This window comes from Plodia interpunctella, chromosome 29 (genome assembly GCF_027563975.2).
Source record: "Plodia interpunctella isolate USDA-ARS_2022_Savannah chromosome 29, ilPloInte3.2, whole genome shotgun sequence".
NCBI classification, from domain to species: domain Eukaryota; kingdom Metazoa; phylum Arthropoda; class Insecta; order Lepidoptera; family Pyralidae; genus Plodia; species Plodia interpunctella.
This window is the reverse complement of record NC_071322.1, coordinates 3,170,999-3,187,219: the sequence shown is the minus strand read 5'-3', so window position 1 is coordinate 3,187,219 and position 16,221 is coordinate 3,170,999. Positions and strand designations below refer to the sequence as shown.

At 37.3% G+C, this 16,221-nt stretch overlaps 2 protein-coding genes across 7 annotated transcripts in view; one reads left to right on the top strand and one right to left on the bottom strand.

The window, feature by feature from the left end:
* The window catches only part of Mgat2 (Mannosyl (alpha-1,6-)-glycoprotein beta-1,2-N-acetylglucosaminyltransferase), a 36,667-nt gene that overhangs the window by 3,237 nt on the left and 17,209 nt on the right, over window positions 1-16,221 (top strand). For 2 of the 6 annotated variants that reach the window (XM_053766710.1, XM_053766706.1), the window contains exons 2-5: window positions 5,375-5,608; window positions 6,900-6,968; window positions 8,522-8,620; window positions 9,288-9,427. In XM_053766710.1, the coding sequence (XP_053622685.1) occupies window positions 5,497-5,608; window positions 6,900-6,968; window positions 8,522-8,620; window positions 9,288-9,427 (420 nt within the window). In that variant the 5' untranslated portion in view covers window positions 5,375-5,496. Of the gene's footprint in view, window positions 1-4,873; window positions 5,271-5,374; window positions 5,609-6,899; window positions 6,969-8,521; window positions 8,621-9,287; window positions 9,428-16,221 lie in introns of those variants that run through there. The other 4 variants (XM_053766711.1, XM_053766709.1, XM_053766707.1 and 1 more) reach the window with 3 other exon arrangements.
* Window positions 9,551-16,115, bottom strand: LOC128682154 (uncharacterized protein). Its single transcript, XM_053766722.1, has 8 exons — window positions 16,016-16,115; window positions 15,376-15,551; window positions 14,781-14,931; window positions 13,459-13,560; window positions 12,641-12,792; window positions 12,117-12,188; window positions 10,479-10,593; window positions 9,551-9,893 (listed from the first exon to the last, which is right to left on the bottom strand). The coding sequence occupies exons 1-8, from the start codon at window positions 16,040-16,042 to the stop codon at window positions 9,645-9,647; spliced, it is 1,044 nt and encodes a 347-aa protein (XP_053622697.1). The 5' UTR covers window positions 16,043-16,115; the 3' UTR covers window positions 9,551-9,644.

The window sequence follows — 16,221 nt, the reverse complement described above, 5'->3', positions numbered from 1 at the left end:
CTGAATAAATAATTTTTAATTTGAATAAATATCATAAATGCGAAAGTAAATTTGTTTGTTTGTTACCTCTTCACGCTCTATCTACTCAACCAATCTTCTTGAAATTTTGCATACATGTAGTTTGAAGTGTGGAGAAGGACATAGGGTACTTTTCATCTCGGAAAAATAACTGTTCCTGAGGGAAATTTACGCGGGTGAAAGCTAGTGAATAATAATTTACGTACGAGCCCATATAATACATTTTGCATTCGCCACTATCGCGTGTTGATATTGATAACGACGCTTCCTGTGTATCCTGATATAGAGATAACACTCTATTGAAAATATGATATAGGTAACATACACTCACTATAAGGGTTGCCAGATACAATTTTGGATTTGCCGGCCAATACAAAATTGTATCGATTTCGCGTGTTGTCCCGTGTCCAGTTCATTCGCTTTTGTGTTCCGGAACTCACAAATACTAGCTTTAAGTTATACATTTACAATAGTTGTAAGACAGATGGAAATAGGTTAATTTTAACTTGCAATTGCAAAATTTGATGTAGGTGAAACCTAATTTTATTACAGACCAACATCGAAACAGATGAAACTAAAAAAAATGTTGTAAAAAGCTTTACTTTTATGGTACCCACAGTTTCCGAGTCTACTTCGCACTTTTTTTTCTATATAATATAGAATTAAACACATCCTTGCATTGCATATTACAAAAACACAAAAAGAAGTCCCTCTGTCGCGTCTGTTTGTCTGTATGAACGCGATAAACTCAAAGGCTACCTTCTCTTACCATATTATGTGATTCCTGAAGGTTTAGGCGTATAATTTATTAGATGTTGTCCTCGGCTTCGCCCGCGGCAATTTCCCACGGAACAGTATTTTTTCCGCGATGAAAGGTACCCTATGTCCTTCTCCATTCTTCAAACTACATGTATGCAAATTTTCAAGAAAATTAGTTGAGTAGATAGAGCGTGAAGTGGTAACAAACTTACTTTCGCATTTGTAATATTAGTTCGGATTGTGGTTTTACCCGAGCGAAGCCGGGACGTGCTTCAAGTACTTACATAGTAATGAAAATAATGGTATACTATTTGTAAAAAGGTCGGTTATTATCCAATTTAATAGTAATGTCCAATAATGAGTTTCCTGCGACAAATTGCTCATTTTGACGAATGATAATCGCCATTTAATGTGTCACAATTATTAGGTAGGTACTTTTGCGGCTAGGGTTTATTAACTATATTGTTAATTTCCCACGGGAACAGTTATTTTTCCGAATTTATGTCCTTCTCCATACTTTAAGCTGCGTGTAGTAATCATGCAAAATTTCAAGAAGATTGGTCGAGTATATAGAGCGTGAAGAGGTAACAAACTTACTTTCGCATTTATATTATTAGTTATCTACACAACCAATACTCTTGAAATTTTGCATAAGTAGGTATTTACATGTACTTTGAAGTATGGATAAGGACCAGACATAGACCGCCTCAAACATACGAACTCACAAACGCTTGTTACCTCTTTGTAATAATAGTTTCGATTAGTATTGATTTGAATTTTGAATGGATGGGAATTATTTTCAAGTGTGTTATTGTTAACCCTGGTATTAGATTATTCAAGTCACCAATAGGCATCTGCCGTGTTTTTTGACGACTATCCACCGGGTCTATATAGGACAAGATGTAAGCCCGGGTCTTCGCTCCCGTGGGTACTTTCGAGATAAAATATAGCCTATAGCAATTTTGGATAATGCACCTTTCTAATGGTGAAAGAATTTTTGAAATTGGTTCGGTAGTTTCGGAGATTACCCTCCTCAAACATACAAACTCACAAACGCTTACCTCTTTATAATAATAGTATAGAGATCTTTGGAAGGCAGAAGGGGAGGCCTTTGCCCAGCAGTGGGACACGAAATACAGGCTACATAAAAAATCCAGCGCGTCTAGTTGCAAGTAACCGCATACACACTAGTGAACTGAAACTTAACCAGTGTGCAGGTTTCCTCGCGATATTCTTCACCGGAAGCAAGTTGTAAGCAGGTGTCAATATTGCTTCACCAAAACGCCTTAGCCAGGCACATTTAGGTTAGTATAATATAATACAAGAATACCGTCAGTAGTATGTGGCCTACTTGTATAATATTAAAGCGGCCAAATGCGAGTCGTACTCGAGCAAAAAAAATCCGTACTACACTAAATACTTCTAAAAAAATAAGTATATAAAAACGGCAAGAATTACTTAAACTAGAAAGGCTTAAAAATTAAGTCTTGTATGGGTCACTCAAAATATTTATTTATTATTTATTTATGTTTAATGTCATATATAACTAAACTAGCTTTAGCTCGCGGCTTCGCCCGCGTGATTTCCCACGGGATCAGTTATTTCACGGGATGAAAGATAAGGTACCATAGATGTCCTTCTCCGTACTTCAAACTATATGTATGCCAAAAGTCTTATTTTATTGTAGAAGATTGGTTGAGTAGATAGAGCGTTAAGAGGTAACAAACATACTTTCGCATTTATAATATTAGTTAGGATATTGTTTGGATATAATGTCTACCTATTTCATGTTCTGTTACATCAATATTAGGCAATACGTGATATTTATTGTATTAAGGGGGCTCTTAAATATTACATCTCAAATTATCCAAGGATAATTATCGACAAGTTTACTTGTTAGACAAAAAAAAAACCCCCGACTTTCAATATTCATTTCGCTACAACGTTTGAACGGCTGAACCGATTTTAATTAAACATATCTAAGAACCACCGCATAAAAATTAGTAAGAAAAATGCATCCAAATTCGGTTCGCCCGTTGATGAGCTACGGTGCCACGTACACAGACAGACGACACACTTAACGGTCAATCTTATAACACGAGGGTTAAAAATCAATGCGTCACATTATATCATATAGTATTTGTACACACAATCTCAACAGTTTACAATCACACGATATACATACAAAAACAAAATGTTTACGATCTTGAAACATCGTAATGTTAGTTTTACATGACTAGTTTTACATTAGCACTTATAGCTTCGGTGCGAAGTTAACAGCACTTGAAGTGCTTACCCAAATTCATTGCAAACACGCCGCTATTGCCGCACTATAGAGGTTCATGCAGGATAGCTTAATGTGCTGTTGACTGTACACAAACACAGAAACGGTACAATCACGGAACAAAGAAAACACAACGTAGCCAGGATCGCAGACGAATATACTGCAGTGCTATTAATGGGACGGGAAAAAAAACCTAGTTTTTATTTCGAACCAGACGGAATATTTTAACCCCCGACGCAAAAGTGGGATGTTATAAGTTTGACCGCTAAGTGTGTTCGTCTGTGTACGTGGCACCGTAGCTTTTTGATAACTCAATCAATTCCTTAACCTAATTATAAAATAATATCTAGGTGCTACTCAATCGAATTTTATGTATCAGTGATAGGTTTTATTTCAGACTTTTTAAACGTACGCTTTTATAATTTTTGATAAATTTTTATTTTTCTTATGACGGCCGTGACAAAGACTTGTGATCATTTGTTCTGATTGTCCTCGTTTCTGTGTGTGCAATCGGACACATATCTGCATATTTATCCGCGCTGGGAATCGAACCCAGGACTGGTGTGGTGGCTACATTCTCTCATCAAAATTGTTTAAGAAATACCCTTGGCTTGGTAAGATCAGCGTGCGACTAAGTATGCCAAACAATGGGATCACAATAGGCATAACTCATGAGCAAATAGTCCATTTATTGACAAATGATAATGTGGCAACTGCTGAAGAATCCGACAAGGACGATCGGCGGCTTGGTTTAAATTATAAGCGTTAGCGTTAACCCCAACTAATATGCACACGCTGTTTACCCGCAGTTTCGCTCCAGTATATTTTCCATGGGAACAGTTATTTTTCCGCGATGAACGGTACCCTGTGTCCTTCTTCATAGTTCAAACTACATGTATGCAAAATTTCAAAAAGATTGGTTGAGTAGATAGAGCGTGAAGTGGTAACAAACAAATTTACTTTAGTAATTCTTAAAAATGGAATGCATCTGAAGTGTGAGCCATCTGAAATGCAGACATAAGGACGAAAAAGGGAATCATCACTCGCGCATACAACAATATATGCCTACAAATTGTTGAAAATACTTTGAACCCGGGCATTATGTTGCGGCCAAAGCCTGGCAACACAAGGAAGTGAGGCGCCGCGACGGACTTCCGTCGCTCGCCATCTTATACTAACTAAAATCTTGTACACACCATTGTCCAAAGAATAAATTCTAATCTGCGAACTCAGCGCCTTATAAATACAGTCCAGTCACAACCTATATTCAGGCCTCTGCGCCAACAAATGCTAAAAATAAGGATAAGTTAAGAATAAAATAGTTTATTCTTTTCAGACTGTGAAGATACTAGTCCATATTATGTTAGTAAGAGACTTAAACTACTATATTAGTAAAATTTAAAATGCGGGTTATCGTTTTGGATATGTAAGGATGCCCAGCACTTGACCACCCTTTCTAACACCACCCTCAGGAGTGTGTGGGTACTGCACCTTACGCGTGACCACAAGGAATAAGCATTCACATATTCTTTTACGAATGTGTGAAATTCTTTTGCGTGCATTCACACATTCTTTTACGCACGAATACGAATATGTGAAACCCTGTAAACCGATCACAATTGGATCAGGGTAAATTGCTTTAGGTGCAATGGGTCACGGAGGGCTGCAGATGATGATGATGACGATGAAAGTTCATTAGTACAAGGTTAGAGTGGTCGGTTGACCTTGCCAGCCCTCTACAGCTTGTTATTTGGACCACACAACGTCATTGAACAGTATTAGCGTCAGATGCGCTCATGTTTCGCTCATAATCAACCGCGTAATTTGCAATTTTAGATCTAAGTATGTGACAGCTGTGACATACAAAGCTTTGTATATTCTAGTGACTTCATATACTTATCTACTACATAAGTAGTGCTGTATGCACAGTTTAAATAATCGTCTGGGATTTAACTGGTGTTATTTGCAACCCAAAATGCCAGTTACGTTGAAAGGACATAATATATAAGACCCGTCCTTTCGTACGATAGCGAAGCGTAGCCAGTGCTAGAGTGACACAAGAAAGAGTTACGGAGATGACAATACTGCGCGGGAAGTGTGGGACCGCGTGACTACTTTAGTTAGACAGCAAAGACAATATTGTTAGTTTTTTAATTATTGCGCGTCTTGGTTGACGACAAATTTTACGTTGTTCTAAACAACAATGTAGGTAATTAGTTTACAGTATTTCAATGTGATTGTAATATCATTTTGCTCATAATTGGCACGCACAATCTTGTAATTATCGTCTAATATATCTCTCTTTTGTTACAGAAACAAAATCATGCGTCAATCTAGTCAATGAAAATAGCCACACCTGGCGTCGAAAAAATGAAAGAACGGTATTAAATCGCCCTCTATGGGAGGTTAAAATGCTCTCAGAGTTTGCGTGAAGGATGCCACGTGTGAAGTATGGATCTGTGGTTCGCGGTCTGGTTATACTCGGACTGTTTTGTCTATGGCTACAGATCATGCTGTCAGCTTCGACTAACATTTACAGAGACGCAGGTATGTTTTGTCTCATTTGTGTATAATATTATTTAGCTGTAGTATTATTATTTATAATATAATACCACATTTACACTCAGCCTAGCCTATTGGGCAGGGAAGTGAGCTTCGCAGTGGGCAGCACGCGTATGTAAATAGGTTACGCGCGCTGTCACTGCTCATGTCAGTGCCGCTGCCGGCGCACGCAGGAGTGGAGTAATGAAAAAAACAATTACATTTTTAGAACTTTATGAAACTGAGGGGGTAATATGGGATGATTATAAACTGAGCAGACATAATGCTGTCGAACGACGAGATCGACGTCAGTAATTTTTGCGAGTCGATAAATAAAGAAGAGAGAGAATATGAAGCCTGAGTGTAATGCTCACTCGCGTCGTTATCGCCGCAGAAGTATTTAGGGAAATATTTCCGGCAGCGGTAGTAGAAGTGCCAGTGAGTTGAGTGTAAGACAGAGAAAACTAATAGACTTGTCGTGTCTTTCGTTTCGCGCACAAGACTGTCGGGACTGGGGTCCCGCTGGACGTCGTATGTACATCATTCAAGGAACGGGACAGAAGGCTGATATATTTTGCCTCTCACCAGTATTAAGTTTCCTTTGTCTTTTAGCATTTAGCATTGTGGTTTTTATTTTCTAACGTAAAAATATTTTAAAGTTAGCATTAGTGTAACACAACTTTTCTTTTCTTTCTGTAATGAACATCTCCGCAACATTCAAAATAATGTATTTGCACTAAAACAGGTTTGTGCAAATAAATTATTTTTAATTTTGAAATAGCAAAATGTAACTTTTTTTTTCTTAAATCGGTTTTTGACATTTTTGGAATTTGCATAATAAAGCTCCAAATATTGTATACAATACAACAAATTATGGAAGAAAATATCAGACATCTTTTTGCAGCAGCATAACTTTTGTATTGTAAATTGTTCAGTTGTCAGTTGTCAAATGATTATAGTTTTTAGTTGCTGTGGCATCTGAAAACATAATTTGATACAATAGATGGAACCTACCACGAAACATACAAACACAGCACGTTACTAACGTCCGCATGCTGTCTCTTTTTCACATATCGTGGGTTCTCTCTTTTTTACACGATTACGACGTGTGGAAGCAATGACTTGCTACGTGTTTTATGTTTCATGGTATCATTCGATATCATTCGGATAGATAAATAAAGAATCAAAAGAAAAGTTATTTACTTAATAAAAAAAAAAATACACACAATGCCTCTAAGCTCGGCCCATGGGGTCCCTCACCTTAATCTGTCCCTGATATAATATCAACTTATTTCAGAGATAAAAGTATATGACAATAATGAAAACTTGTCGATTGAAGTTGTTAGCGATAATACGGAATTGAAAGGTTTTTTTTAATTTTTTTTTTATGTGTCCCGTCTCTGTATGTCTATGTTGGCTTTTTGTAATGTCACTGACATTGTTTTAAAATACGTTTAAATTCTTACACATTACAAAGAGTGGGTTCTCCCTGTCGCTCCTGTCTGTATGAACGCGATAAACTCGAAAACGACCGTACGGATTTTTGTATAGTTTTCAGCAATAGATAGTCTATTAGAATTATTTGTAATGTCATATTTAGTAGTAAAACTTATAAAACAAGAGGTACAGCGGTTAGTATTATGGCGTATGGCGTGTGTATGGTGATGAAACGACACATATTTCCATTTTTGAGAATTTCCATTTTTGAGTTTATCGCGTTCATACAGAATGTTAATTGGGATTATTTTTGTTGTGGTGCGTAGGGAGTTGGTCAGGTCAGTAAATAAATTAATAAATATATTAGGACAGATCACACAGATTGAGCCAGCCCCAAAGTAAGTGCGAGACTTGTGTTATGGGATACTAACTCAACGATTCTATATTTTATAACAAATACATATATAGATAAACATCCAAGACCCGGGCCAATCAGAAAAATATCATTTTCCATCATGACCCGATCGGGGATCGAACCCGGGACCTCTCGGTTCAGTAGCTAGAACCTTACCAGTGCGCCACCGAGGTCGTCAGTATCTCGTCTGTTGCGCTTACGGGGTAGACAAAACCAAGAGTCTTGAGACTCGGAGGATTCTCAAAATGTCTTCGTATTGTCCGATATTAATTGTAATGAATTTTGACGTAGAACTCAGAATGTACAATATTCATTATAACGAAGTCGCAGAATGTCACAAACGCAAAACGTGCAATACCACGGCAAAGGCCCCAATTTAAAAAAAAATATTTTTAAATTAATTTCATTAATAGTAAAGACAGTTGTTCTATAGTGGTATAACTAAGTCGCTTTTTGTATTCACACTGTCAGCACATTTTTATTTAATTTTTTCGAAATAGTCGTTTAGAGATGTCACATATGCACACTTTATATGAGCAGATTTGGATAATGAAACATAAGTATTTTTTATAAAAATGTCATTTTTTGCCACAAGTTACTGTCGGCAGATCTATCTATCATTGAGAAAACAATCATCGTCTAATAATCCGTGGTCCCTCGTCGGGAGCCTGGGTGCAAGCTCATGCATATTATGATATGCATGTCCTGATGATGTACAATAATGCCAATTGAACTAAACGAATATACAAAATTTCAACTTAATCGGTTAAAAATATCTCCTACAATGAGTTTCAGATTCCACGGTTTGAATTGAAACTCAATTTTGAAACTTAAAATTTTTACTAGTACTAGGTGAATATCTGTATTTGTCTGTGTGGGTTAACTTATAAGTTTTAATGTTTTTTTTTTAATGTGTGTCGTATAAACGATTTTGCTTTCTTTCCATACATACATTCAATTTAATTAAGAGCTTGTAAAAAATTACAACATTTTTTAGTCTGCCATACTAGTTGGCTGGTCGGGCTTGGTTTGGAAAGTTATTATTATTTAAATATATTTATTTGCAGAAGAGCTTATGAACGCCAATGAGACCTCAGAGCAAGTGTTGAGGCTGGTGCCGCCGGAGCTACACAAGTACCTGACTGTGCACGCAAAGAATGCTAGTGGTATGTATTGGTGTTTATTACAACTACAAGAAGCTTTTCGTTTCGCAATAATTATAGTATAAATATGTACCAATAGTAGTACACATATACAGGTATGAACCGAAAGCACGCATATGAACAACTTCAAAGTAGCACAGCCAGCAAGGTCAAAATGTTTAGTGAAAATGACATATCCGAATTCCGGATATCAATCTGGACTCCTGCGACACCATATTCCATGTGTCGCGATTACACATCACTATTTGACCGCTACATGGAATCTATAGAACAGCAGATTTCGCTCCGCACAAAGGCGGAACTGTAATGTTAGTCAGGCGGCGCTATTGGTGCGTATTGGTATTCTATTGGTACATATGTATATGTATACTCTATGATCACACCATTGATTCGTGTCCTAAACTCCTGAACCCGTTATGTACTTGGAGGAGTTTCCTACGTCTGGCCCACAGCGTTAGGTAAAGACTTCAAAGGATTTACATGGCTAGCTTCGGTGCGCTTCTCGCTTTATCTAAAGCTGTTGCTCGCAACTCCAGTTTCAGTTTGACCTCGAATGGTTAGTAATTTGCTTGGTTGCTAACGAAACACCAAACCAACCATCAAATCAAACAAACATTGGTTAATATTTGAAAAAAAAATGAATTATAAACAGAAACGTTATTTTTTGTAGGAAACATTACAGAAAAATCTGGAGTTAAGAACATAACAGACATACGTAGAGCCATACTGAAGGACAACGATGCGCAGACGATATACAATGAAGATTTATTCGGTCCTGTGCAGAATGATACACTTATTATAGCCATCCAGGTGAGTGGAGTTTTCTATACTAGTATGGAAATATTGATGTGGAAGAATGTATTGTATGGATATATAAAACTTAAAATGCGAAAATATGCATTTTTCGTGTTCTAAACATTTAATAAAGCGACAAATATGAAACTTTGTTTATTAAAACAGTTTTTTTTTAATCAATATTATAATTAACTGTTGCCACCGTTAACAGTAATTTTAATTCAAACTGTATTCACACACGGACTGCAAATTTTTGCTTTGGCATGAGCCTCCTCGCTAGTATAAACTCCTTCCCCTTCAGTCCCGTTGGGTCAATTTTCTTCGGCATCAGATTGGTCTCCTTCGGTATAATCTTCTTCCGTTTAGGTTTCTCCTTCTTCTTTTTCTTCGACTTTGGTTTTGGAGGGGGCACCTTGAACTCCACCCAAATTAACTGCTCCTCGTCGGGTATACCCGTTTGGAATCTAAACTTCCTCGGCACCTGAGATGATAAACATTTCCTTCCTTATATAATGTCTTTAAATTTAAAACAAAGTCTGTCTGTTCGCGTTAAACTCAAAAACTACCGCACGGATTTTCTTGCGGTTTTCTTTCACCAATGTACAGTGCGATTCCTATAGGTTCAGGTCTATCTAATTTATTATGTTTTTACCTGAGCAAAGTCGAGACGGGCTGAGACTTTCTAAGTAAAAATATCTGAAAACATTGGTACACATCGGCCAATAATAGTTTTAAATGTAAGACTAGCTGTTCCGCGCGGTTTATCTAGTTTTTTCAAGTCTCTGCGTAGAAGCCCAGGATCTAGTTTCCTAATTTTTCTTCCCCACTTCGCGCGATCTTGGGCGTTATCATCCATCATCCTTAACCCCAGTCCATTGGCACGCATATACTTCTTGACAACATCAAGTCAGCATCATCTTCGTCATTTTCCTCGGCCGTTGAGCGTCGGAGTCCAGGACCCGCTTTCCTATTTCGTGTCGACTTGACTAATTGAACAATAAATCAGTATACAACTGCTAAAATCTGGTATTCCCTGGTATAAACACAGGTACCACCTGTATATTACCTGATATTCGTGGCAGACCATGTCTTTAGGCGGTCGATACCGCGGTATAAATTCTGGTACGTGTTTCTCCTTCAGTCTGGCGAACATCACCTTGGGGAAGTCTGGCTTTTGGTACCTGGGTGATTATAGAATCAATTGGCAAATGCGAAAATCTGCATTTTTCGTGTTCTAAACATTTAATAAAGCGACAAATATGAAACTTTGTTTATTAAAACAGTTTTTTTTTAATCAATATTATAATTAACTGTTGCCCCACCGGCCGCGGTAGTCTATGTTTGGCATAGGGTCATAACTATATCCATTCCAAATTTTATCAAAATCGGCTTCTGTTTTTTAGCCGTGAAAACGTGGCATTTATTATATGGATTATTTCGGAACTTGTTGCATTCCACTGAGCAAATTTTGAAAATACCGGCGTGTTTCGTGAGTAGCCCTCATTTATTTATACACAAGGGAATACTTGATATTACTTGGCGCGCCCTGTCATTCATAATACAATGGAGACGTCACACCTCGCCTATGACGTCACATTATGTAATGACTACAGGGATAGGCTATAAAAAGCTAAATTAATTTACAGAGATGACCTCCGTTGTCACCACGCTCGTCCGCTATCTGAAGGTCCTAGGTTTGATTCCCAGCGCGGGCGAATATTTGTACTTGTGATCACAAATGTCCGGCCAGTCGGTCGTGAAAGCATGACAGACATACTTTATTTATTTAATTCCAGATCGTATTCGTAGATTCTTTAAAATTGTAGTAAGAACGGCGCATCGCTAATCGTCATAAAATCGTGAATTCATTAAAATTTAAGTCGCTTCAAAACGCACCAGTTGACCTTTCGCATTAGACTGGCATTTGAGCGGTTATCATGACATAGGTACCCCATTACGAGAAAATGTCTGTGTGACATTTGGCAATACTAGAAAGATCCTCGTGGCGTTTTGGCCAACGGGCCTGCCCGGTGCATCGCGGTCTCTGGGTTCGATTCCCGATGCTGGCAAATATTGGTATTTGTAATTACCGTTATTTTACTGCGGTTCTGTGTATTTTTCTCTATTGTATCATCGTACCCGCGGTACAAGCTTAGTGCTTAGTGTGTACCGTCGAGTGTTGTCCATTTTATTTAGAAAGGAGATTTTTAACGTAAAAGTCCCGAGTTCGATCTGATATACATACTAACTACGTCTCGGGACTTCGCTCCTGTGGGAATATCGGGATAAAGATACTCTGTCGTTCAAGATTAATCTAGCTGCAATTTGGAAAGAATTTAAGAAGGTTCCGAAGATTTACCCCGCTATAAACATACTTACAAACATATCCTTGAGGGATCGAGTCGCAAAATGTCTATTTCACAAAATAATAAAAATATTTTACGTTTTTGATTTAAAAGAAATAGAGAACTGTCAAAATTGTGTAAACAGATCTTTTTAACTTATATTTCTTAAGATTGTTAATTCTATCCATTCTTACACACTAGCCATATCATAATATTTAGGTGATTTTTGCTCTGGTTAGATAGTTGGAGAGTTGAAGATTGACACAGGGGCTAGCTTGCCGCGCGCGGAGCTGTACGCGACAGCCAATATCGATACAAATAAGGACAGCCAATATCGATACAAATAAGTTATTTCTCACCAAACTAAATCCCAATGGTCCCTATACACCGGAGCTGGCATAACAATTTTCATCCATCTTAGAATGTCCAATCTGGAAATAGTATGTTTTTTTAAATTTGTTTTCTTTACAAGCTTTCATTTAGTTTCACCTGTCCCGTTGTCTGTCTGTAATAAAATCTTGCAAGTTAGATTTCTTCTACTTCCAATTGTTAGGACAATTAAAAAAGCAAAAAAGTTCAACTCTATAGGTAGAGTTGAAATTTCCCACGTCGCTTCAGTTTTCATGACAATGTATTATTATGATAAGCATGACCTGATGGTGCAGCCCGCATCGGCTCCGAACCGTTTACAGCAGGGAACCGAACCGTTTACAGCACGGACATGTGTTTTTTGTCAGACGTTAAATGCCACAAGATCTCTCTGACGACAATAAAAGCTTGTGGCAAAAATGTAATTTTCGTTGTTTCCTTGTTTTTCACAATTAAAAAATAATAAACTTTAAATAAATAAAAACTCTTTGACTAAAAGAGTTTGTAACCTTACCTTGTCCAATTCTTCCTGATCCCCCAAGAGGGGCCGGTCCTGGATTTGAACCAAGTGCAATTAGTGAGGGGGTACCTTATCGGCAGGCCTACACTCCTGGCGAATTTTATGAAGTCCGTGCTAAACAGCTTGTGGACAGCTTCGGATATTATCTGAAATATTTATATATGTATATTTGATAATTAAACGTACATGACGCAAAAAGGACCCTGCGCAAATTGTACAATGACCTGTTTTGTGTGTACATTTTGCGTTAAATGTAGTTCGTAATTAATATATATTTCCATAGTAATGTTACATGTGATGGATGGTGTTGATTTTAATCAAGTCGCCTAAAGGCATTCGACGTCACTTTTACGACTACCTACCACATCTAGTGGCAAGCAATCGCGCACACACACTAGTGAACGTAAACTGTCCACCAGTGTGCAGGTTTCCTCGCGATGTTTTCTTTCACCGGAAACAAGTGGTGGTCGATGAAAACATATACATACATTAATCAGATTGGTATACAAACTCATGTAGCACGAGTGGGATTCGAACCTGGGGCGGTTGATCTTAACCACTATAAGATCTATTCTACCAATATTATTAATGCGAAAGTTTGTGAGGATGATTGTAGGTGTGTGTGTATGTTTGTGACTCTTTCACGCAAAATCTACTGGACGGATTGTTATGAAATTTGGTACACGGGTAGAATATAAGCTGGAATAACACATGGGGTACTTTTTATCCCGAAATTCCCACGTGATCGAAGCCCCGGGGCGCAGTTAGTGATTGATAAAATGATTAAGTACAAAATTATATGTATTACTTACCTTTATATCATCAAAATAGTGTATGTTAATTAATGGTAGTCTCGACGGGTCTTCCAGCATAAGCAACCTTAATCCATTTATATGATTATCGATTATGCATTCCTGTAACATAACAGAAACAGAGGTAATGAGTGCTAAGAGTCATGCCTCAGCGCGTTGTGGCTGCTCCGTTATCAGGGCCTAAAGACGGCCCTATTTGAGGCCTAATAATATAATGGGGCTATAACTTTGACAAAACACAATTTTGTTAGAAAACGAAAGTAGATAAACAAATGTAAATATTTATTTTTATCTGGAAATGTAAATATTTATTTTTATCTGGGCGCACGGGAGTGTCCCCGCCAAGACGAGCCAAACGAAGCGCAACGGCACTACCTACCTTTTCTCGAAACGTTTCGTCGTATTTTTGAACCCTCGGTAACTTTGGTTTGGATGATGCCAGATAGTTAAAATTTTCAAGATATAATACCATGAGTACAATAATTAAACATACAAAGTTTGAATATCGTAGCTAGTATACTTTAGATTTTATAGATGTCCAAAAGCCCATAATTTCGTCACTGATTCACTGATCATCAAAATTGTTAGGGTACTTCCTGAAGTTTTAGAAAGCTGAAATTTGGTATGTAAGCTAATATTTGTACAGAGGCAACAAAAAATTAAAAAGCCCAACCTAACCTAACCTATCCCCTTGGTATAGGTGGTGGAAATTTGTATGAGACTAGCACTATTTTTTGTGCTAGATATCTTAAAATTAGTATAAATACTTCTGGTAATAAATAAAAAAATACTTGTGTGGTAATTTTTCGAAAATCGTCCCCTAACTCCTTAAAAAAACTATGTGAAATTTATCCGGTAATAGTGTCGACGGCCGTTGCTACAAGGTCAATAAAGAAATAAAAAAAATAATCTAAAAAAAAAATAAAGAAAACAAAAAAAAAATGTGGTACTAAAGAAATGCAACAGTAAAATACTTTGTTGCATATGTATTACCAACTTACAAAAATAAATGAAATCCCACCAAAAAAATTTTCATGTAAAAATGTTGCCAAGACGAGTCCAGTTTGCTTCATTAAATTATTCATTTAGTCAAATGGCGGCTGGTACTTACGATCTTTGTTACCGTTGTTCCAATACAAAACAACAGCAATTATGACCTAAGTGCCGGGCGCCATAAGGTCCCTTTTGATTTGGACGGCCACATATATTAAACATTGGGAATTCGTTTCAAATTATAAATCATGTAAGACGTTGGGCTGTTGGGTTGACACGATAACAGATAACCATAGACTAATGGCACCGCAGTCATACAGGCTAACTACCCTGTACTGTGGCATCCCTAAGTCGTTCGAGATCCAGTTGACCACGTCGTCTTCAGACCACGTGAAGGCTATAGGGAAACTCAGCTCTTCCACCACCGCGGCTGCTAACTCGTACAGGGTTAAAGGGGTGTGTAGGCATGGGTTGAGTTTCCTGAAAAGGATGCTCTTTATTTATAAAAAAACATCATTATTGCAGCGTAAGCCACCCTCCTCCTATGCCTCTCGCTCATCCATGTACGACCTGATACTTTTATTATATCGTCCACTTTTTATTGCGATGAGGGTAGTTTAAGTTTTAAAGCGTCTAAGTATACTGCTTAATATCAAGTTCAATGAATCACATTAAAGAATTGGCAGTACCAAAACTTTTTTTTTTCATTTTGTAGCCCTATGTTATCTATACTATTATTATAAAGAGGTAGGCGTTTGTGAGTTTGTATGTTTGAGACGGGTGATCTCCGAAACTACCGAACCGATTTCAAAAATTCTTTCACCATTACAAACGTACATTATCCAAAATTGCTATAGGCTATATTTTATCTCAAAATTCCCACGGGAGCGAAGCCCCTGGTAACATCTAGTATGTTTGAATTACTTTGGCTTGACGTAAGGATCTTCCTTCGGGAAGCAGGGGCACTCGGCACACGTGTTTTTGTCTGGCGATGGGTATATAGGTTCCCTCGGGGGTATGACCACAGATGGAGCACGCCGAGGTATGTGTAACTTTTTTTTCTTGCGTGGCGGTGGCAAAGGCTCCGATTTTGCCTTTTTCTGAAAATTTTAGAATATCGTCCATTGCTGTAAATACAAACACCACAACACAATTATTTGTTAGACAAATTGAAAAACCGCCGACTTTCAATATTCATTTCGCTAAAACTGTTGAACGACTGAACGGATTTTCATTACACGCAAGTGCTACAACTATAAATATTATTACTTAAGGTAGGTGCTTAGTATGAATGCGATACATTTTAGGTGCCTAAATTGAACTGAGTTGAATTGAAATCGTTCTCTAAAAGTTGATGGTAGGCCTGCTGTACTTGTTTTATTGTATACTTTATACGTTTTATTGTGTAGTGTTTATGTAATTTTTATGTTTCCATAAACCTATAAAGAAAAAAGCCGCCACATTTGCCGCCGGCTAAAAAAGATCAAATACTCGTAACATTATAAGTTCGCCATTTGTTAATAATATCAGAATAATAAAGCAATAAGCATAAATAAACACATACAACAACGACTATATTTTCGTCTGACATTATTTAAATAAAATTAAACAACTCTCGAGTAAAAAATCGTACAAAAAATTCTCCGCGGTCTTGACAACTGTGCTTGACAGTTTATTTTTTTTTTAATTTTTGATACGCATGGATTAAAATTTTATGAGCACCATTGTTATTATAATATTATGCGGTTTAATCAATAACAAAGAGAACTA